The sequence below is a fragment of the Hyla sarda genome, chromosome 2 (assembly GCF_029499605.1).
Source record: "Hyla sarda isolate aHylSar1 chromosome 2, aHylSar1.hap1, whole genome shotgun sequence".
NCBI classification, from domain to species: Eukaryota; Metazoa; Chordata; class Amphibia; order Anura; family Hylidae; genus Hyla; species Hyla sarda.
The window spans coordinates 394,472,776-394,495,913 of NC_079190.1; the positions used below are offsets into that span (position 1 = coordinate 394,472,776).

Genomic DNA, 23,138 nt, shown 5'->3' on the forward strand with positions numbered 1-23,138 from the left:
GTGCTGGGGGCTCTACTGGTGCATACACAAAACCCAATATAAACTGAGTCCTATGTGCTGGGGGCTCTACTGGTGCATACGCAGAACCCAATATAAACTAGGCCCTAGGCGTACCCTAAAATAATTCACAGCAATCTACAACTTATTTTGCAAAAAAACAAGGAAACAAACTAGAGTAATCCAGAAAATAAAGTAAGTCATGCATGAGCGAACGTGTGGCGGGAGATAAAGGAAAACTACTGAGGAGGGAGATAAAGGAAAACTACTGAGGAGAAGTCTCAGCTACTGCCACCCCATTGGCATTTCAACCACAATGACTCGTGCCCACTGTCTGCAATGCTGCCAGCCCAGAAAACTTATTTCTAGAGATCCCGGGAGAGTCATGTGATCAGCTATGCGCGAGCTCCTGCCTCACAGCCACGTGCCACTTCCCCGCTAGAGAGAGGGGGGACGCGCTGGGTCACATGACTGCTGTCAGCTGATCCAACATGGCTGAGCCCAGACTTCCCTCATCTCACCTGACCCAGTTTGGAAGCGCTGGTGCGGCGGTATAGAGGGGACAGCGCGGGCATAGCTGTCTGTATAGTGTCCCCTCCCTGCCCGGTGTAGCGGTGCTGGAGCTGTCAGTGCACTCTGCTGTGCGGGCTGGTGTCACTTGTGCTGTCATGTAATGTGTGCAGGCTGTATGCTGTGTATAGTGACAGCTGAGGTAAGTGGCTCCTCATCCTTATAGCTCTAACATTATATAACGTATGTTCTACGTGTATGTGTTGTGTATTAGTTTTACAGGTATTGTATATTATTACATTGCTTGCAGTAATATATCTAGAAGCATTGTCCTGCCTGTATAACCTCTTATCATCCACAAACACAATGTCTCCAGCTGTTGCAAAACTACAACTCCCAGCATGCCCAGACAGCCAACGGCTGTCTGGGCATGCTGGGTGTTGTAGTTTTGCTACAGCTGGAAGCACCCTGATTGGGAAACACTAATCCACAGTCTGATCTACATAGGTTCTTTATGACCAGGCTGCTCAAAATGTTCCTTTTTTATTTATTTTTTTTAATGCAGTTCTTAAAGCTAAAACAGGGATCAGATCATAAAATCCTAAGACTCTCTTCACACCATGTAGTGGTGCCCGATCAGGAAATAAACAGCAAATGTGGATAGTCTTAGTTAGGCCATGTTCACACTATGGAATTCTCGCGGGCTGAATTCTGCGAGCGGAGATTCCGCCTGGAGGCCACCGCCGAAGGAACTTCGGCGCTAGGGCTGCAGGGCACTGAGCCGTCACCATTGACGGCTATGCAGTGCTCACGGAATCCACGCAAAGAATGAACATGTTCTTTCTTTTGCGCGGAATAGTTTCAGCAGCGGAATTGTCAGCCGCGGAAATTCTGCAGTGTGAACGAGTCTCGCGGAGACCCATTCACACTAATGTTAAGTTCACACCACGGAATTCCGCTCGCGGAGTTCCGCTCGTGGAATTCCGTAGTGTGAACATGGCCTTATACAGCAGAACTTTTACCATTATAGGGGTGCTCTGCTGGAAAACATTTTTTTTAAAGGGGTACTCTGGTGAAAAACAACTGGTGCCAGAAAGTTAAACAGATTTGTAAATGAATTCTACTTAAAAATCTTAATCCTTTCCTTACTTATGTGCTGCTTTATACTCCACAGGAAGATGTATTTCTTTCCGGACTTCTTTTCTGTCTGACTACAGTGCTCTCTGCTGACACCTCTGTCCATATCAGGAACTGTCCAGAGCAGAAGGGGTTTGCTATGAATATTTGCTTGTACTCTGTGCAGTTTCTGACATGGACAGAGGTGTCATCAGAGAGCACTGTGGTCAGACTGAAAAGAACTACAAAAAGAAATACAACTTCCTGTGGAGCATATAGCAGCTCATAAGTACTGGAAGGATTAAGATTTTTAAATAGAAATAATTTACAAATTGGTTTAACTCTCTGGCACTAGTTGAACTTTTAAAACAAAAATTGTTTTCCAGTGGAGTACCCCTTTAATCAACTGGTGACAGAAAGTTAAACAGATTTATAAATTACTTCTATTTAAAAATCTTAATCCTTCCAGTACTTATCAGCTGCTGTATCAGCTCCACAGGAAGTTCTTTTCTTTTTTAATGTCTGATCACAGTGCTCTCTTTTGACACCTCTGTCCATGTCGGGAACTGTCCAGAGAAGGAGCAAATCCCCATAGCAAACCTATCCTGCTTTGACAGTTCCTAACATGGACAGAGGTGTCAGCAGAGAGCACCGTGGACAGAAAGAAAATAAATTACAAAATAAAAGCACTTCCTCTGTAGTATACAACAGCTGATGAATACTGGAAGGATTAAGATTTTTTAATAGAAGTAATTTACGAATCTGTTTAACTTTCCGGCACCAGTTCATTTAAAAGAAAATGTTTTCGCCAGTGGAGTACCCTTTTAAGGAGTCCCCCGATATATAACCCTCACCAGTCACAAAAAAATTGTTTGAAAAAAAACTTATTTGGTTGTGTTCACACATTCGGATTTGTAGATGCAGCTTTTTAATCCAAAGACAAGATCTGATTTATTATGGCAGATTCTCCTTTAAAAGCGAAGTCTAAGGCTGGGTTCACACTGCAGAATTTCTAGGCATAATTTCTGCCGGACATTGAGCTGGTGGCGCTAGGACCGAGCAGACTATATTGCTGCCCCCCATAGACTGCATTTCTGGGTGGATCTTTTGGGAGATCTGCTCAGAAATGCATTGCCATCTATGGGGACAGCAATGTTGTCCACGCTGTCCTAGCACCGCCGGCTCGATCTCTGGCAGAAATTCTGCCCAGAGATTCCGCAGTTAGTCTTAAGACTTAAAAGGGTACTCCAGCAAATACGGTATTTTTTTCTCTCTCTTTATGCCTAGGCTGCTGCAATAAAAAAAAAAAAATAATAATAATCCAACAGATCACTTCTTACATTTTTCAGAGGCCTTCTTAAAAATAAGAGGCAATCTGATTGGTTGCTATGGGAAACAGGTTTTGATAAATCTCCCCCTATGTCATTGAAGTAAACCATCAAATTATTCAAATAAGTTTCAACTGGTAAAGAACAGGGTACTGCAGTTCTTTAACCCCTTAGCGACAATGGACGTAAACGTCATGGTGCCGAGGTACTTAACGCACCATGACGTACATTTACGCGCCGCCATGATCGTGAGCACCGGAGCAGTGCGCGCGGCAGGTCCCGGCTGCAATCGCGCAGATATCCGCCATTAACCCCTCAGATGCCGAGATCAATACAGATCACGGCATCTGCAGCAGTGCGGTACTTTGAATGGATGATCGGATCACCCGCAGCGCTGCCGCGAGGATCCATTCATCCAGCATGGCGGCCAGAGGTCCCCTCACCTGGCTCCGGCCGTCTCCTGGGGTCTTCTGCTCTGGTCTGAGATCGAGCAGACCAGAGCAGAAGATCACAGATAATACTGATCAGTGCTATACATAGCACTGAACAGTATTAGCAATCAACTAATTGCTAAGAATAGTCCCCTATGGGGACGTAAGTGTAAAAAGGAAAAAAAAATCCCCTCCCCCCCAATAAAAAAGTAAAACGTCCGTTTTTCCCATTTTACCCCCCAAAAAGCGTTAAAAAAAATTATGAATACACATATTTGGTATTGCCGCATGCGTAAAAGTCTGAACTATTAAAATATATTGTTAATTATCCCAAACGGAGAACGGCGTAAACATAAAAAAATCCACAAAAAAGTCCACAATTGCTTCTTTTGTCACATTGTATTCCCAAAAAAATTCATAAAAAATGTATATAAAGTAAAATGAGCCCTCATTTCGCCCTATATATGGAAAATTAGAAGGTTATAGGTGGTCAAAATAGGGCAATTTCAAACATACTAATTTTGTTAAAATGGTTTAAGATTTTTTTTAAGTGGTAGAATTATAGAAAAGCATATAACATGGGATCATTTTAATCGTATTGACCCACAGAATAAAGAAAACATGTCCTTTTTACCGGAAAGTGTACAGTGTGAAAATCAAACCTTCCAAAATTTGCTAAATTGCGGGCTTCTTTTCAATTTTCCACATAAATGATTTGTTTGGTTGCACCGTACATTTTATGGTAAAATAAGTGATGTCATTACAAAGTACAATTGGTAACGCAAAAAACAAACCCTCATATGGGTCTGTGGATGGAAATATAAGATTTTTACAAGGCGAGGAGGAAAAAACGAAAATGCAAAAATAAAATTGGTCTGGTCCTTAAAGGGGTTCTCCGGTGCTTACACATCTTATGCCCTATCCAAAGGATAGGGGATAAGATGCCTGATCACGGGAGTCCCGCCGCAGGGGACCCCCGGGAGCTTGCACGCGACACCCCATTTGTAATCAGTCCCCGGAGCGTGTTCGCTCCGGGTCTGATTACAGCGGCGTGTGACGTCACGCCTACGCCCCCGTGTGACGTCACGCTCCGCCCCTCAATGCAAGCCTCGATTAGACATCTTAACCCCTATCCTTTGGATAGGGGATAAGATGTCTAGGTGCGGATTACTCCTTTAATGACACTAATGCTTTAAGATGTTACATTTTTACAACAATTAATACTAAAGATGTTTTTATGATATCTGTATGTTTAGTGTCTGTGTAATACATTCCAAGTTACAGGAAATTCCCATTGTGACTCAGATGTGGTCTAAAGGACTGATAGTGCTAAGCAATAGACGTTAGTAAAGCAAATTTACTTAATATTTAAATAATTCTTTGTTTAATTTTATAGGCTGCAAATACTAAAATGTGATGAGTCTACACCCTCGCTCTGTCAATCCTTGCCAAAATGGAGTGGCTGGTAAAGTATATTAGGAAAGAACTTGGCATTGACCAAAATCAGCTTGGCATCTGTGAGTCCCAGAGTCATGTGGTTGCCCTTGTGTCTCAGAAATGGCTTTTGACCCTTAAGGAGCGTAGAGCAGTTCCGGTGCAATGCCCTAAGCCCGAGGGATTCAGTTGTGTCGAAATACAGACTTTTTTGCAGAGATCTGTCCAGAAGTTACCAGTTGGCTGGACAAGGATAGAGATTCATGGACTGCAGAAAAGAAAACTAGCCTATTCTGTGGCTTTAGACAATGGTTTCCTGCAAGGACATAGTGGTGATTCTGAGACTTTGATTAGGTTTATGCACAATGTTGCTCAGCAGAACTACAAGAATATGTGGAACAAAGCTTGCAGGACTTATGTACAACCCTATGAAAGCTTAACTAAAGCTCCAAGCATGAAGGCCCTGGATGCTCTTAAGCTGTCTCTCCAAAAAGTCTACAGTTGTTCCTTCATACACGCAACGAAGGCAAATGCTAGCATCTCACCCTCTAAAGAAAGTGCCAATTTTGTTGTTGGGTCACTATGTCCAAATATTGTTCCAGCTGAGGCTCTGATAGAGTCTGCTGACATGATCTATATTATATTACCATATGTGCAGTATTCCTTGTATGATGCTGTCACGTTTAGCCCAGCTAAGCTTGCAAACAGCCATGCCAAAGTTCTCTTTATTCTATATAATATCCTACAGGCCATGAAAGCTTGTCACCAGGCAGGCCTATCCAGTGGAGCTATTTCTTTATGCAATGTAGCTGTTGATGAAAAACTTTGCAGTCAGTTAAGACCGAACTTTATTGACTATGAGACACCGATTGAAAGTGTTTTGGACTGTACCAACAGTTCAGAAAACATTACAGACCAAGTGAAATGTAGCCAACTTTGTACTTCATGCAACACAGAGCTGAAAGAACGAGTTATAGGCTGGATTCATGGAAGAGTTAGCAACTTTGACTACCTTATGTACCTGAACAGATTGGCTGGAAGAAGAGAAGGAGATCCAAACTACCATCCAGTCCTACCGTGGGTTGTTGATTTTACGACCAAAAATGGCAAATTTCGAGACCTAAAGAAATCTAAATTCAGACTCAACAAGGGTGATAAACAGCTAGAATTTACATATGAGATGACAAAGCAGGCTTTTGTTACCGGAGGTAGCAGTTCAGACCAGTTGCATGTTCCTCATCACATCTCTGATGTATTATCTGATATCACATACTATGTGTATAAGGCCCGACAGACCCCTAAAGCAGTGCTGTGCAATCACGTTCGCTCTCAGTGGGAACCAAATGAATACCCTGCAAGCATGGAACGCATGCAGGGGTGGACCCCAGATGAATGTATTCCAGAGTTTTACACAGATTCTACCATATTTAAATCTATTCATCCAGACATGCCAGATCTCGACATTCCATCCTGGTGTAGCTCCTATGAAGACTTCATCCATGTTCACCGAGCACTACTAGAAAGTAGGGATGTTTCCCAGGATCTTCACCATTGGATTGATCTCACATTTGGGTACAAGTTGACAGGAAAGAATGCAGTCAAAGAAAAAAATGTGTGTCTCCATTTGGTGGATAATCATACAAACTTGACATGCTATGGAGTTGTACAGTTGTTTGATCAACCACATCCTAAACGTCTTCTGGGCCCTGTGTATTCCTTATTTGAAGCTCCTAATATAGTCCCATCTAAAACATATGAGATGGCTGCAAGTGATGATAAAGGTGCTATCAATAGTGTGGTTCTAGAGGCCACTGCTTGTGACGGCCACTGGACAGGTGAAAAAGTAGGCTCTTTGGACGATGATCTGGAACAAGGGACTGAAGCTCTAGATGCTTTAGGATCTACAGGAAAGACTAGTGAACCCACCACTATACCCTCACTCCAAATCACTAGTGCTGGTAACTTTTCAAGTGAAAGCAGAGCACTACTAGTTAAGTCAAATAGACAATTTAAGGTTGTTTCTGATGAAAATGGTGGGAAAATATCCCTACCTGAAGGCTTTAATCCAATACAGGCTCTAGAAGAACTAGAAAAGCTGGACAACTTTTTAGTTCGAGGTTTGCATAGCACTATTCTTCCTGTAAAAGAGTCTAAAAAAAAGCTTTCTCTGAGCCTTCAGGATTTTTTTGAGAGGGACATTCAGGCTTTGGGGGTGATGATAGCGGAGATTATTTTTGCACCAAAAATTCACACAATGGCACCAAAAGCACCTATGAAGGAGCGGTATTCCATTGTCCGTAATCTTAGCAAACATCATGTTAAAGAGATTCCCACTCCTCTTTTACAGATGCTGGACTTACTGTTGCAGATACACACGCCGGATGACATGCTTTTTGGTGGAAAGAACATTGAGGAACATGTGAAACTTTTTGAATTCCCCCACATTTCTAATGGTCTTCCTCCACCCTGTCCTGCACAGCTCCTTAGTCCTTTTTGTTCCACCATTCCTTTCCCTACGTACTTTCCAAATCTTCATAAATTTATTTTAACCTATCAGTCCAGAAGAACAGAAGATGACAGCCAAGGTCGGGAACTTGTTTTCCAATTGTGGCAGCAAATTGATGGTATTCTTTGTGATATCACCCCTGAGGGATTAGAAATCATTCTTCCTTTTGTCTTGTCTTTAATGACTGATCAAAGCACAGCTGTATACGCAGCTTGGTATCTTTTTGAGCCTGTGGCCAAAGCTTTAGGTCCTAAAAATGCAAACAAGTATCTAATGAAGCCGCTTATTGGTGCATATGAAAACCCTTCATATCTTCATGGAAGATTTTACCTTTACACAGATTGCTTTGTGGCTCAGCTCATAGTACGTTTGGGTTTACAAGCATTTCTTTCTAATCTGCTTACACATGTGCTGCAAATACTTGTTGGTGTGGAAAGTTCAGGTGAGGAAGGAAAGCTACTTTCTGGAGCTGCTGAAGATGAAGAAAGTGGTGGAGAAAGCCCAGCCTCCTGTGAATTTGGAGAAAGTAGGCTCAACAGTGTAGATCGGAGTTCCTCATCCCATGAACTCTTAGACTATACTTCTGGGGTCAGCTTTCATGACCAGGTTTACCTTGCAGAAAATGAAGACTTTCAGTCAGGCCTGTATGTCAGTGACCCTCTTCAGCCACAGGAACCAGAATCTGTCAGCCTTGGTCGGTTAAGTGACAAAAGCAGTACAAGTGAAGTTTCTTTAGGAGACGAGAAAGCGACAGATAATGATTCCATTAGAGAAAAGGGTAGTCTGAAATCTGGAGATAGCAGCCAAGATCTAAAGCAGAGTGAGGAGTCTGAAGAAGAAGAAGAGCGAGAATGTTCTCCAAGTATTTCAGAGCTAACCCTATCTGTCAATACTGATACCTCTGCTGATACAGTGCTGGCAAGTGACAGTAGAGAACTGGAAGAAGATGAAACCGATTTGACTAACCAAACAGAAGAAAAAGAACAAAAGATCTTGATAGGTAAGGAAATAATTACTTAGGAAAAATAATTGTAATCCTTAAAAATAGATGAATATTTCACCAGTATTTGTCAGACTATGATGAAACAGCTAGACAAGATAAGATCTAGAATGCACCCAACAGTCTTTAAAGTACAGTGTGATAGTTTGGACTTCTGAGATGGGAACAAGTTGGATTATCAAATGTGGAATTAAAGGGGTTATCCAGGAAAAAACATATTTTTTATATATCAACTGGCTCCAGAAAGTTAAATAGATTTGTAAATTACTTCTGTTAAAAAATCTTAATCCTTTCAGTACTTATGAGCTGCTGAAGTTGAGTTATTTTCTGTCTAAGTGCTCTCTGATGACACGTGTCTCGGGAACCACCCAGTTTAGAAGCAAATCCCCATAGCAAACCTCTTCTACTCTGTGCAGTTCCCGAGACAAGCAGAGATGTCAGCAGAGAGCACTGTTGCCAGAAAGAAAACAACTCAACTTCAGCAAATTATGATTATTGAAAGAATTAAGAATTTTTAATAGAAGTAATTTACAAATCTGTTTAACTTTCTGGAGACAGTTGATATATAAAAAAAAGTTTTTCCTGGAATACCCCTTTAAAGCATTTGAACTGTATCTTAGGTATTGAGTGTTCTTGTGTTAGTAATCAAAGCTGCAAGGTTATAAAGGCATTACAGGATTATTTTGGTAATGGGTATTTCCTTCAAGGGATTATGGATGCTTAAAAAGAAAAAGAAAAAAAAAACATACTCTCCTTCCTCAGTCTCTGGCAGCTGCCGTTTCAGTGGCTCCCGTTCCCCACTGCTCTCCACAATTTTCTTTTAAATCAGATTTTTTTAAATTGAACTTTATACCTTTACAATAAATGAAATACAAACCCCATTCCCATTAGTCCTCAAAATCATCTTCCACCCACCCCGGAACAGTCCCAAGTTACCACGTATCTTGCCCCAGAAAGGGACAGCTGGGGGAATTGTGACAGAATAGTAGACCACTCCACATCCGACAAGTGCCCTAAATCACCCTCCCACTTTTCACGGACCAACAAGGGAGACTTCATGGTAGGAGTGCAAAAGTTCCCCATAAAGCCATGAAATGACCCTGGAAGAATCCAAATTAATGACACTACACAACTTCTTTTTACATGTCAACTCCACAGGAGCTATTCACATGCTGAGGCGAGTATCCCGTGACTGGCTGAGCAGGCATTTTCTGCAGGGCCTACACATCAGTGTATGAAAGGAAATATGTAGATAGATTCCTCTTAGAAAGGCGCTGGTACCCAAGGATGGAGATAAACTTCTTTATTGGCAACGCGTTTCGATCCCGAACCGGGATCTTCGTCGAAACGCGTTGCCAATAAAGAAGTTTATCTCCATCCTTGGGTACCAGCGCCTTTCTAAGAGGAATCTATCTACATATTTCCTTTCATTGCCTACTACCGGACTGACGGATGTCAAACCGGGTGGTTCCTCGTGGCAGCGGTGTCCCGTGATTTCTACGCTACTATAGGTGTTGTGCTCTAAGCGCAACACTTAGGGGTAAGAACCCATCTTTATGTTACACTTTCACTACCATCAAACGGTCCTCACTAGGGGCGCACCTCTTGTTGTTTTTCTCGTTTTTTATTACACATCAGTGTAAGCAGTGAGGACTGGGAGCTAGGGATGGGGGGGGGGGGGTCAGGGCAGGTGGGTATTGTTTTGTTATTTTTAAACACTCACACTCCTTTAGTAAACACTTTCTATTGCTGGAATAACCCTTTCAGACACATAGCAGTACAATATTCTCTAGTCTAGTTCTAGACACATTTAAAAGTAGCTTGTTGACTGTTCCCAGATAGTCAAGTGGTAGGTTTGGATGGCATTCTGTATAGTATGTGTGGAGGGAAGTGAGTATTATCTAGTTTACAGAAATATATATTATTGTTTTTTGTTACTCAAGTAACATGATATGTTGAGGTTGTTGCAACCCATCCACAAGCCTTTATCGGCTGATGTCTGTGTAATATTTAGTTTCCAAGTAATACCAGGTTTTGAAGCCCCACTCCAGCTAAAAATATTATTCCATACTGGGGCATTAGCAGGGTAAGGCTGAACAGCCACCCTGCACCCCGTCTTAAGACGCAGCTCCGTTCCACTGTGATTTACCCACCTCTGGTCCCAACACTCTGCATTGTGATCAGCTGTTTCACAGAGGCTTTGTGTGTAAAGCAGAAGTCACTTGTTCTGTGTGTGAAACAGCTTGTCACAATACAGTGTGCCTGGTCGGGAGCCTGGTGAATCTATACACATAAGAATGGGCGGGCTCAGCACCATAAACATTGAAGGGGTGCTACTATGCGTACCAACCAAAAAGTACTTCACCAAAGACAAAAGAGATACACTATATCAATATCTATCAATATAATCAATTAAAAGGCCCAAATGGCCACCACACTAACAGGGGGAGTCCCCTAAAAGAGGGGAACCCCACCCAGGGCACCTGCCTCTACAAATATGTAAATTACAAGCCCGTCACAAAATAAATTAGAATGATGTCACACCAATACAGTTTTAATCCAACAAAAACAATAACTTGAATACAACCTGAATAGTTTTCACTAGTAACATAGGGCATAAAGAACAAAAGACGGCTGATGGAGGAGTAACCGGGTAGGTGCCCCCCTAGGACTCCCCTTGTTAGTGCGGTGGCCATTTGGGCCTTTTAATTGATTTTAACTGTACTGTCTGCGTTTTGTTTAAATTTATGTGCAATAAAGATAATTTTTTGAAATACAGTGCACTATATTGCGTATCTCTTTTGTCTTTGGTGTGGAGCCAGGTGAATAGCAGGGGAACTGGGAACTGTGCCTTGAGACTGGGAAAAAGGCGTCTGTTAAGTCTCACCCTGCTAATGTCCTTAATGGAATAATAATTTGGGCTATAGGATCCCCTTAATTTTCTCTCTAGTCTAAACTGCACAAACTTGACAAAGCAAGAGTATCATCTATATTATGTGGGTGCAAGGGTTTATTCACATTTATCCAAGGATCTGAAACCACCTCAGATGAGAACACTAGATGTATTGCACTCGTTGTCCCCTCTGATGCTCCTTTTAAAGCGTACCTGTCAGATCCCACAGAAAATAATTTAATATGTTAGTACCTAAACCTGACCATGTACATCTAATTTTTATGCCTCAATCACCTATATTTATTATACAAATACCTCTTTTCATTAGCTCACAGTGTTAGAAATCCTCTCGGGAAGGGGGCCTGTCCCTCCCTTGTGGTGGGAGGTGATTGGTGTGACTGCTCATGTAGCGTTGTCCATGAGTCATCTCTTGTCCATGACTCATGGACAAGCCTGATGCTGCTGCAGGACTGATTAGTGTCCCAGTATGTGCGGGGACCCATAGTGTCGGGATTTTCAGGAGCTGTTTTCTTTATTAAATATTCAAAAAAAAATTAACAACCATATAACAAAAGGTCTTTAATTTTCATCAGGAACACCATATAAAAAGATTTGGGGTCTGACAGTGCCCGTTGAAGTTTAAATGGAGTATGGTAAGATAGCCATGGGCATCTCTCAATTTGCCAGACTGAAAGATTCTGGGTGCAGTGTTTTTTGATCTGGTTCAGGCACACTGGATGGAGACTTCAACAGATCGAACATAAGTTTATGAATTTATTTTAGTACTCTATAACTAGTGAACTTTAACACAAATAACCATTTTTTCCCCTTTATCTAGAGATGTCAGGCATATTTCCTGCTTATTGTATGTTTATCAAGCTGTTTGCTTGTGTTGCAGATACAGCCTGTAAAATGGTGAGGTGGCTTTCGGCCAAGTTGGGTCCTACCGTGACCTCCCGCTGCATTGCAAGGAATTTGCTGAGGTTGCTGACATCCTGTTATGTTGGTAATTGTTTGCCTCTTGTCTTCACGGACGACTGTGGGACGTGCTGTATGATAGATGGTCAGATAAATTCCATGCTTGTTCTAAAAGAGAAATGTTCATGAGATGGTCTCCTTTTGAATGCTTTAAGACATCTCACATCGTCTCATAATATACTGGCAGTGTATGTCCAATAAGGCTTTATGCCACTACCAAATATTTTTGTGTATATATTTGTAATAGTGTTCCTTGTTACCCATCTTGAGGAAGTAGTAGAAAATACCCGGATTGTCAGGCACAGGAACTGGTCCAAGTAGAGAAACTGCTAGGCTGATATTTTTAACCAAAAGCCGCAGTTAATTGAAATATAACACATTTCAAAGCCACATACACGATTCTTGGTATTTAATTGTATAAAACACCCCTTCCTCAGATGTGCAAATGCCATTTGAGCTCATCTGTGTTTTTTTTCCATCGAATTTTATGTATTGTTACCCATCTTAGTAGCCACTAACAAGCCCCTATACCTTTTTAAAGGTGTACTGATTTTATCCCCTTTCCACAGGGTCCAACCAATGGGCCATACCCCCTGTGATCTCTGGTACATGGCCCTTCCTTCTTACCTCTCCTTGCCACGCTCTGGCCCCCACCTTCTTGAGGTGGGCGCTCATCCAATCACTGGCCGCAGCGATGTCCCACCATAACTGGGGATTGGCTAATTGGCCTTCATTTGTGCTTATTTCAAAAAGTGTGGGGGGGGGGGGGGAGTCTTGAGTGCTCTGAGGATAGGTGAGTAGGACAGGCCCCACAAGGAGGTCACATGGGGTCCCATCGGTCGTACCCCCTCGAATCAAACACCTGTTTTCTATCCTGGATAAGTTCAGTTCCCCCTATACCCCTTTAAGGGAAAAGCTGTACCAAAATCCAGTCTATTTACAATGACCAGCTTAATCTGTATGTTGCTACATATACTTCATTTTGTATAGCTTTGGTCTAAAATGTGTGATTTCTGCTTTGTCTAGGTAACCAGCGACACCAGTTTTTATCCAACATGGAGGAGAATAGCCCACTAAATGTCAAGAGACCAGTGTGTGGAGATCAAGTGTCCAAACCAGTGCTGGATTGTCTGATGCACATGGCACATCTCTATGGAGAACCTTTCCTAACGTATCAGTATCTGCCTTACATTAGCTACTTGGTAAGTTTTTGTTTGCTTATATTTATCTATACATAGAAGCCGATGTAGATTTAGTGACTAATGCTCTGTTCACATGTAAAGGTTGGCATACATTTTCAATAACTGACAGTAACATAAACGTTTATTCAGCCGACAGATGTTTCTCCTGACAGTCTCATACACATGGACGTTCTGCTCGGCTGAATGGTCATATGATGTATATGGGGGGAAAAGGTGCAAGCTGCAGCAAACCGCTTGCACGGCTTATCTCTTCCTCGACAATAGAAACTGGTGGTAAAATTTCAAAATGCCCAACACTTCTGTTCTCCACTGGCATAATCTGTCAGTGTAGAGTTGGGAGCACACCATACACTTTAGAGTTGGCTGGCCTAGCTGGCAACACAGTTTTCGACTGACCTTAGTATAAGGTGCATGGGCACCATGAAGCACGAGTCCAGCGTTTCTCTCTTGCCAGTTCGACATTAAGAGTTCAGCTGGACACGCTGGGAAGTACAGGCATCTTCCTTTTCCATCCCCAAAGAAAAAATTCCTCTTGGTAAACGAGCTTTCATTTTTACAGCGACATTTTTTACATCTTGGGGGATTTATAAAAATCTATGCAGAGGAAAAGTTGATCAGTTGCCCATAGCAACCAATCAAATTGCTTCTTTCATTTATAAAGGGGCAATCTGGTTGCTATGGGCAACTTTTCCTCTGCAAAGGTTTTAAATAGACTTCCCATAGACCTAAAGTATAGAGTTTTTAGGCCCTCTTTAAATTGGCCGATAAGCAGGAAAATTTGCATATGATGATGATATATATATATATATCTTTAAAAAGTACATAGTTTTGTGTGAAAAATGCTGTCTAGTCCCTGCAGCTATTGCCTGATAGTGTGGGCCAGACAAGCAGGGCTCTGTGCAGGCACCTGGCTTGTCAATCATGCTACTGTGTGAGCCAGGGGCATGTCATAGAGCCTCACTGCGCAGAGCCCCGCTTGTCCTTACTGCACAGAGCCCCGCTTGTCCTTACTGCGCAGAGCCCCGCCTGTCCTTACTGCGCAGAGCCCCGCTTGTCCTTACTGCGCAGAGCCCCACCTGTCCTTACTGCGCAGAGCCCCGCTTGTCCTCACTGCGCAGAGCCCCGCTTGTCCTCACTGCGCAGAGCCCCGCTTGTCCTCACTGCACAGAGCCCCGCTTGTCCTCACTGCGCAGAGCCCCGCTTGTCCTCACTGCGCAGAGCCCCGCTTGTCCTCACTGCGCAGAGCCCCGCTTGTCCTCACTGCGCAGAGCCCCGCTTGTCCTCACTGCGCAGAGCCCCGCTTGTCCTCACTGCGCAGAGCCCCGCTTGTCCTCACTGCGCAGAGCCCCGCTTGTCCTCACTGCGCAGAGCCCCGCTTGTCCTCACTGCGCAGAGCCCCGCTTGTCCTCACTGCGCAGAGCCCCGCTTGTCCTCACTGCGCAGAGCCCCGCTTGTCCTCACTGCGCAGAGCCCCGCTTGTCCTCACTGCGCAGAGCCCCGCTTGTCCTCACTGCGCAGAGCCCCGCTTGTCCTCACTGCGCAGAGCCCCGCTTGTCCTCACTGCGCAGAGCCCCGCTTGTCCTCACTGCGCAGAGCCCCGCTTGTCCTCACTGCGCAGAGCCCCGCTTGTCCTCACTGCGCAGAGCCCCGCTTGTCCTCACTGCGCAGAGCCCCGCTTGTCCTCACTGCGCAGAGCCCCGCTTGTCCTCACTGCGCAGAGCCCCGCTTGTCCTCACTGCGCAGAGCCCCGCTTGTCCTCACTGCGCAGAGCCCCGCATTTTATATAAAAAGTTTTTGCAAACGATCGTGTCCATTGAATCATCTGCCTCACATTATCCTGTCTAAACAGGGTACATGTGGCCAATAACAATGAATAGAAATGGGCTGCTCATTGGTTAAAGAGTGCCTCTCATGATCTTGTTAAATTTTTAAATCCTCCCATTTCACTGTCCCAATCATGATAAACCACCCCCTGCCTTTATTTTTATTATTTGTTAGTTTTCTAACTTGATATTGCTCTGTATTTTCCGCTCAGTCTCGGTCAGATTCACAGACTGGAAAGGGGCTTAACCCAGCAGACGTGACATCATCTGAAGAAATACAGGGGTGAACTTCCTCCCTCGCTCTGCTACACACAGCCCAGAGCTGTTCAGTGTGTGAGATGAACTCTGGCTAAGGCTGCACCCCCCCACCCCTCAGCATTTCCCACTTTTGGACTTCTGCCAGGCCAGCAGGAGTCCAAAGTCTGTACAGAAGATGGGAGAAAATGCGCTCTGGACAAGTAGGGATACACCTAGTGGCAGCTTTTTTTAAACTCAAAACAAAAATAGAGTTCAATACAAAAATGAGTGCACATTTAAGCCTTGTAAAGACTCTGCTTATTTGCTGCCTCCTATTGGGCCATCTAATAGGACCCTTTGGTCCCAACCATGAACAAAATTAGTTCCAGATTCTTATATAATTTGAATTTATCTAATTCTTTCTTCCCAAATGAATGGTAGAGATGGCCCCTCTTTTTTATTTATTTATTTTAAATTTTTTTAAAGTTGCCTTTCAGAATCCAGACAAGTCTCTCTAATCCAGACAAGTCTCTCTACTTTTAGGAATAGGGAACCCTGTCAAAATAAATCTGATTTGTCTGAAAGAGGGGGAGCTATTGGTAGGGACTCTAGATATCTATTCCAACTCCTCATAATCCAGCAGGGAGCCATTAGAATCACTGTGGACTTTTCCATCCTGATTTTCCTCAAGACAGCCAGGGTTGTTAAAAGTTTTTTTTTTTAAAGTGACAGAGCCCATTTAAGTGTCCACTCCTGTGGGATTGTCTCTCCGGTTTAGTGAGAAAAAGAGGAGCTGCCTTTTTTTTTTCGAGTGGCAAACAGGTCTGTTTGGGGAACCCCCCCCCCCCCCCCCAAAGTCTTTATCAACTCGAAGTCTGACCTGTCCAATTCCTGCTCTCCCGGATGCACTAATCTACTACTTAGTCTGCCTGGGTGTTTTCTGATGCCCTTAGTTGTACTGCTAACACAACTCTACAGATATGTTTAGCAGATAAGGGATTATGTGTCACTTTCTGATGCCTGAGAAAAGATGTACATTTTTAGGTATTTTCCACTTAGATATTCCTCTAATGCTTCCCAGACTGCATTTGCTCTCTGTAGTTTGAAGACTGCTGTCTGAGTTCTACCAACTCCTTGTACTTTCATGTTGGAAGTGTAAGCCCCCAGCCTATTTCTCTTGCATCTGTGGTGACTAGAACAACTGAACCTATATTTATAGTTTTTTGGGGGCAGTTCCTTTACTAATCAAGGGATTTTTTTTTTTTTGCTCAAAGCAGTCCTGGTGGATCAGGGATTGAAGTGACCTTAAGTGATGTCATCCAACTCAATGCTTGCAGGCACATAAGAATATGTTCCATTCAATTACCTCTCTTAGGCCCAGATTTATCAAACAGTGTGAGAGAAAAAATAGTGATTTTTCCACAACCACCAATCACAGCTCATCTTTCACTTTACCAGAGATTGTTAGCTGAGCTGTGATTGGTTGCTGTGGGAAAATCACATTTTTTTCCTCACACAGTTTGATAATTCTGGGGCTTTGTCTCCGTAAGAGGAACAATTGGCCTTGCAGTCTTCCCAAGACTACATTCTGTATAAAGTCAGGTCCATAAATATTGGGACATCGACAGAATTCTAACATTTTTGGCTCTATACACCACCACAATGTATTTGAAATAAAATGAAGATGATATGCTTTAACTGCAGACTGTCAGCTTTAATTTGAGGGTATTTACATCCAAATCATGTGAACGGTGTAGGAATTACAACAGTTTGAATATGTGCCTCCCAATTGTTAAGGGACCAAAAGTAATGGGACAATTGGCTTCTCAGCTGTTCCATGTCCAGGTGTGTGTTATTCCCTCATTATCACAATTGCAATGAGCAGATAAAAGGTCCAGAGTTCATTTCAAGTGTGCTATTTGCATTTGGAATATGTTGCTGTCAACTCCCAAGATGAGATTCAAAGAGCTGTCACTATCAGTGAAGCAAACCATCATTAGGCTGAAAAAACAAAACAAACGCATCAGAGAGATAGCCGAAACATTAGGTGTGGCCAAAACAACTGTTTGGAACATTCTTAAAAGGAAGGAACGCAGCGGTGAGCTCAGCAACACCAAAAGACCAGGAAGATCAAGGAAAACAACTGTGGATGATGACCGAAGAATTCTTTCCCTGGTGAGGAAAACCCCCTTTACAACAGTTGGCCAGATCCAGAACACTCTCCAGGAGGTAGGCGTATGTGTGTCAAAGTCAACAATCAAGAGAAGACTTCACCAGAGTGAATACAGAGGGTTCACCACAAGATGGAAACCATTGGTAAGCCTCAAAAACAGGAAGGCCAGATTAGAGTTTACCAAACGGCATCTAAAAAAGCCTTCACTGTTCTGGAACAACATCCTATGGACAGATGAGACCAAGATCAACTTGTACCAGAGTAATAGGAAGAGAAGAGTATGGAGAAGGAAAGGAACATGATCCTAAGCATACCACCTCATCAGTGAAGCATGGTGGTGGTAGTGTCATGGCGTGCGCATGTATGGCCGCCAATGGAACTGGTTCTCTTGTATTTATTGATGATGTGACTGCTGACAAAAGCAGCAGGATGAACTCAGAAGTGTTTTGGGCAATATTATCTGCTCATATTCAGCAAAATGCTTCAGAACTCATTGTACAGCGCTTCACAGTGCAGATGGACAATGACCCAAAGCATACTGCAAAAGCAACCAAAGAGTTTTTTTAGGGAAATAAGTGGAATGTTATGCAATGGCCAAGTCAATCACCTGACCTGATCCGATTGAGCATACATTTCACTTTCTGGAGACAAAACTGAAGAGAACAAGCAGGAACTGAAGAGAGGCAGAGGCCTGGCAGAATATCACCAGGGATGACACCCAGCAATGTCTGCTGATGTCTATGCGTTCCAGACTTCAGGCTGTAATTGACTACTAAGGATTTGCAACCAAGTATTAAAAAGTGAACGTTTTGATTTATGATTATTATTCTGTCCCATTACTTTTGGTCCCTTAACAAGTGGGATGCGCACATGCAAACTGTTGTAATTCCTACACCGTTCACCTGATTTGGATGTTAATACCCTCAAATTAAACCTGACAATCTGCAGTTAAAGCACATCTTATTTGTTTAATTTCAAATCAATTGTGGTAGTGTATAGAGCCAAAAATTTTGGAATTCTGTCGATGTCCCAATATTTATGGACCTTACTGTAAATGACACAAAGATCTATTTTTCCATATGTGTTCTGCTCCCTAGTTGACGAATGAAAGCTAAGGTCTGAGACATTGGCAAACTGGATGACTTTGTTTGGTAAAGCTGAATCACTTGTAGACAAATAGGGGAAGATTGGGATCCCATTGGCCCTACTTTTGTGATATCTTGAAGGGCAGAAAAAAATCTGAATGGGAGAGACTGGAATTAGTGTAATGGATAAGCTAAAATGTCTATTTAGAATATGCTAGCTAAAATGGCCACTCACTAGCTCGCTCCCACTCCCATCATGTTTGAAACAATGTGTATAAGATGACCCCTCCAGAGAGAGCTACACCCAAGATGATAAAACCACATCCTGGATGAGGGATACCTGCAGATGGAAGAAACCAATCACAAGGAGAGCTATTCATGACTTATAGCTTTGTTACACGGCGCATTGCATGAGTCTATAAAACCCTTGTAACTGTCATAAATACAGGAAGTATCATTTGCTGAACTTTGTGTCAGAGTGATTTTCTTCATGCATGCACTGATCCTGATACCCAATTAGGAAGGGAGCAGATACTCATCTGTTACTGGGTCCGGTTCTGATCCATTTCATTAGTAGTGGAGCATTTTGCCCCTCACCAGGATGGAAAACCTTAAAGAGAATCTCACAGCTGGTTAAACCGCACTAAACCCAACATGCTGGGTTATAGTACAGATAAAGAGCTGTAAAATGAGGGGTCACTTTGGCATTTAATCATATTGCAGGGAAGCAGGGAGCCGGCTCCCACAGCTCCTCTGCCTCCTCTATTCCAGCCCCGACCTGCCCCCGTATTCAGCATTTAGATTCTTCACTGTCCCTAAACTTTATTGAAACCTAAATGTATTATTAATTCATTTTCTTAATAATATACTAATATGGCAAGTCACTGTTTCTTTTTTCAGTCTGGAGCATGTTTGCTGATAACTTACGTGCGCCAGGGGAAGGCTCATCAGAAGCCTTGCTACACCCAACCCAAAATCAATATTTTTTTGAAGACTTTGGTAGCCGGGACCATTGGTCTATGATACGAGCGCAGCTCCTGAACTCGCATCATAGCCGTGGTGGCTAAGTACATCCTGGTGCTCTAAGTCTCAGGCGCCCAGGACGTACCTGTATGCCCTGCGTCCTCTAGGATTTAAATTATCGGCTGAAAGTTCCCTCAGCCGAAAATGCCGAAAGGGCCATTTTCGGCGACCAAAATTTCGGTGCATCCCTAGAAAAGACTATTAAATTTGATTTTGTAACCAACATGAATGATCTGACGGATCCAGAGATTCAACATGAGTAGTTCCTATGCCTCAGCAAAGTGCAACAGTCATTGTTTAGAGGAGCTGAAGGAGGGGTTTTAATTGGGGTTAAGGATGAAGCTTATCCCCCTACCACATTTTGGGGTAGCTCCAATTACTGTGCCTACTTCTCTAGAGCACCTTTACCCCCCCCCCCCCCCCATCTCTTGCACAGACTTTGGACTCCTGCTAGCCTGGCAGAAGTCCAAAATCAGTAATTGCAGTCTGGAGTGCTGAGGGGGTGTGTGTGTGCAGCCTTAGCCAATCATAGCTCATATCACACACTGAACTGCTCTGGGCTGTGTGTAGCAGAGTGAAGGAGGAAATTCTCCCCTGTATGGCTTCAGATGATGTCACGCCTGTTGGGTAATGCCCCTTCCCAGTCTGGGAATCTGATAGTGAGACTGAGCAGAAAATACAGAGCAATTTCAGGATTATAAAATGTAACAAGATCATGAGAGGTACTCTTTAAAGGAACACTAAAAAAAATTCCCCACATTACTTTTCTTGGTATATTTTTTTATTTTGATGTGTTTTGGTGGTATATTACAACAAAAACCTAAAAAAAATATTAAGAAATCTGTGTGTCTCAGGAGGTCAAACATGTCACCTCCTTCGCCTCACTGTCCTGTCTGGCTGAAAAACAGGAGCCTCCCCTCTCTGTTTTGATCGCAGTAGGGTTCATGATAAGCCTCACTCCTTATTTAAAGAGTACATGTTACCAAATAAAACTTTTAATAAAGTGCTCCTTTTGTAATTAGCAGACCCTTTCCCATTCATTTGCTTTGAAAATTATCAACATAAACCTGTTTAAAATGTAATAGAAAAAATGCTACTAGGTGGCTCTGTTCTGTTCCCTGCCACAATTAATACATTGAGTTTGGTCTCCTCCCGACCTGGCAGGAGTCCAAACTCAGGAAGTGCTTCTTCACTGAGCCTCACTGAAAGCTGCACAGAGCCTCACTGAAAGCTGCACAGAGCCTCACTGAAAGCTGCACAGAGCCTCACTGAAAGCTGCACAGAGCCTCACTGAAAGCTGCACAGAGCCTCACTGAAAGCTGCACAGAGCCTCACTGAAAGCTGCACAGAGCCTCACTGAAAGCTGCACAGAGCCTGAGGTCTTCTAGTCATCACAGCACTGCAACGATGTGAGGGCGGAAGTGGTCCCCCCAGCAGGCTTCAGTGATGTCATGCCTGCTGGGAAACGCCCACTTTCTCCTGCTGTGAGCAAGAATAAAGGATGATACAGAGCTTTTTAAGATTTCTCTTTTTTTTTTATTTTTTTTTTATTAGGAGTAGTTAGGGAACATAGCCTGCGTTGGTTTACAACATTTTATTTGGTGAGGGGTACTTTTTAAGCTTTTTCTTTTTAACATTTCCATAATGGAAAGTGGAATAGATCAGAAGAAGATTAACTACTATGTTTTCTACAGGATTTCTACAAAATGTTGTTTGATTTAGGATCAATTCTGCAGATTGTTTGTATGCAAGTTTTATATCCATTTTGTAACATTTATGACTAGTCCCATTGTTCTCGTGGTAGGTTAGGCTTATTCTCAGAGTAACCCAACAGGTATATTACATTTCTGTGCTGACAAAAAGCTTTTAGTTGGGTGATTTAAGCTACCGAGCCAGAGTGCTGTTTTAGGAGGAGCTCCTGACTACCTAGCTGTTGTCTAGGGGAGCTCACGACAGTGAGGTTGCTGGTGCAGGTTGAGCTCCTCCTTAGGCTGGGTTCACACTATGTTTTTCAACTACGGTTCCCGCATACGTTTTCATTATTGAAAACGTATGGAACGGTATTGAAAACGGTATACATAGGCAAAGCATTGCAAACTGTATGCACCCTGATGCATACGGTTGCGTACGGTTTGCTTGCAATACAGTTTTTAACAGTACTCCAAACCGTGTCCAACCATGGTTTTAACTCGTTTTAAAACCGTATTGCAACCGCATACCTTTTTTTAACATGGACGTCAATAGGAAACGCACATGTATACGGTTCCATACGGCAAAACCGTATGCGTTTTTTCTTTGCACATGCTCATTTGCATCCTAAAGTCCCCATCAAAGACCCCTCCCATTAAAAATGGACAGAATTTTCAAAAAACTTATATTTTTTTTTTTTTTTCCCCATACGGTTTTTGATAGAAAAAGTATGCGGGAACCGTAGTTGAAAAACGTAGTGTGAACCCAGCCTTACACATTGAGGTTGCTTTAGAATGTACTGTCCAACAACAGTTATAAAGAATGATTCAAACTATGCAACTAGATGTTATAGGAAACAGTGTTCACAATCACATGGTTATTTTATTGTGTTTTCTTTGGACACATTTAGGTGGCTCCCAGCAGTGGGTACAGACTAAACAGCCGCAAAGAAGCTGGACTCCTTGCTGCTGTCACCCTTACTCAGAAGATCATCATCTACCTTTCTGACACCACTCTCATGGATATTTTACCCAAGATCAACCAAGATGTTCTGCTACCAGTGTTGAGCTTTCTGACCTCCGCCACTGTTGGGTAATGTCTGTAACCAAAATTTATATCTGTTAAAGGGGTAGTCAGCTGCTCAATGTTTGGAACAAACTGTTCCGAACGCTGGAGCCCCCACTGGGAGCTTGTGACGTCATAGCCCCACCCTCTCAAGACGTCACTCCCTGACGTCACAAACTCCCGGCTCCAGCGTTCGGAACAGTTTGTTCCAAACGCTGAGCAGCAGAGTACCGCTTCATGACATTAGAATCAAAGAAATGTGTGGAAAGCAAAAAATAAAAAAACTTGTTTTAGTTAACACATAACACGAGTGACACAAGGTAACACAATGTATGGATAATACTACAGAACTAGCTTACACATTTTATGAAATAATTGAGGTCTGGATTTTAGCTGCTTCATTACTAGATCTTTAGAAATCTTTCCAGTTCTATTGCAGACAGCAGCAGGTTTTCTTCATTTTTCATTCATTTTTAATCTGAGGATTGGATAGTGCCACCTCTGTATTTTTGTCATGATGGTGTCCTTTATGACAAATTGTGGTCGGGATCAGTTTTTCAGCTTCAGATTTCTCCTTGCTGCTCTTCTATCATGCTGCAGAAACATTGCATATGCATAATGCATATAATGGTGTATTCACATTTACAG

At 42.8% G+C, this 23,138-nt stretch overlaps 1 protein-coding gene across 2 annotated transcripts in view; it reads left to right on the top strand.

Annotated features, from left to right (window-relative positions):
* The first annotated feature begins 426 nt into the window (after window positions 1–426).
* The window catches only part of WDR81 (WD repeat domain 81), a 76,642-nt gene continuing 53,930 nt past the window's right edge, over window positions 427–23,138 (top strand). The window contains exons 1-5 of one of the 2 annotated variants that reach the window (XM_056558695.1): window positions 428–709; window positions 4,779–8,322; window positions 12,114–12,221; window positions 13,220–13,395; window positions 22,336–22,517. In XM_056558695.1, the coding sequence (XP_056414670.1) occupies window positions 4,836–8,322; window positions 12,114–12,221; window positions 13,220–13,395; window positions 22,336–22,517 (3,953 nt within the window). In that variant the 5' untranslated portion in view covers window positions 428–709; window positions 4,779–4,835. Of the gene's footprint in view, window positions 710–4,778; window positions 8,323–12,113; window positions 12,222–13,219; window positions 13,396–22,335; window positions 22,518–23,138 lie in introns of both variants that reach the window. The other variant, XM_056558696.1, reaches the window with a different exon arrangement.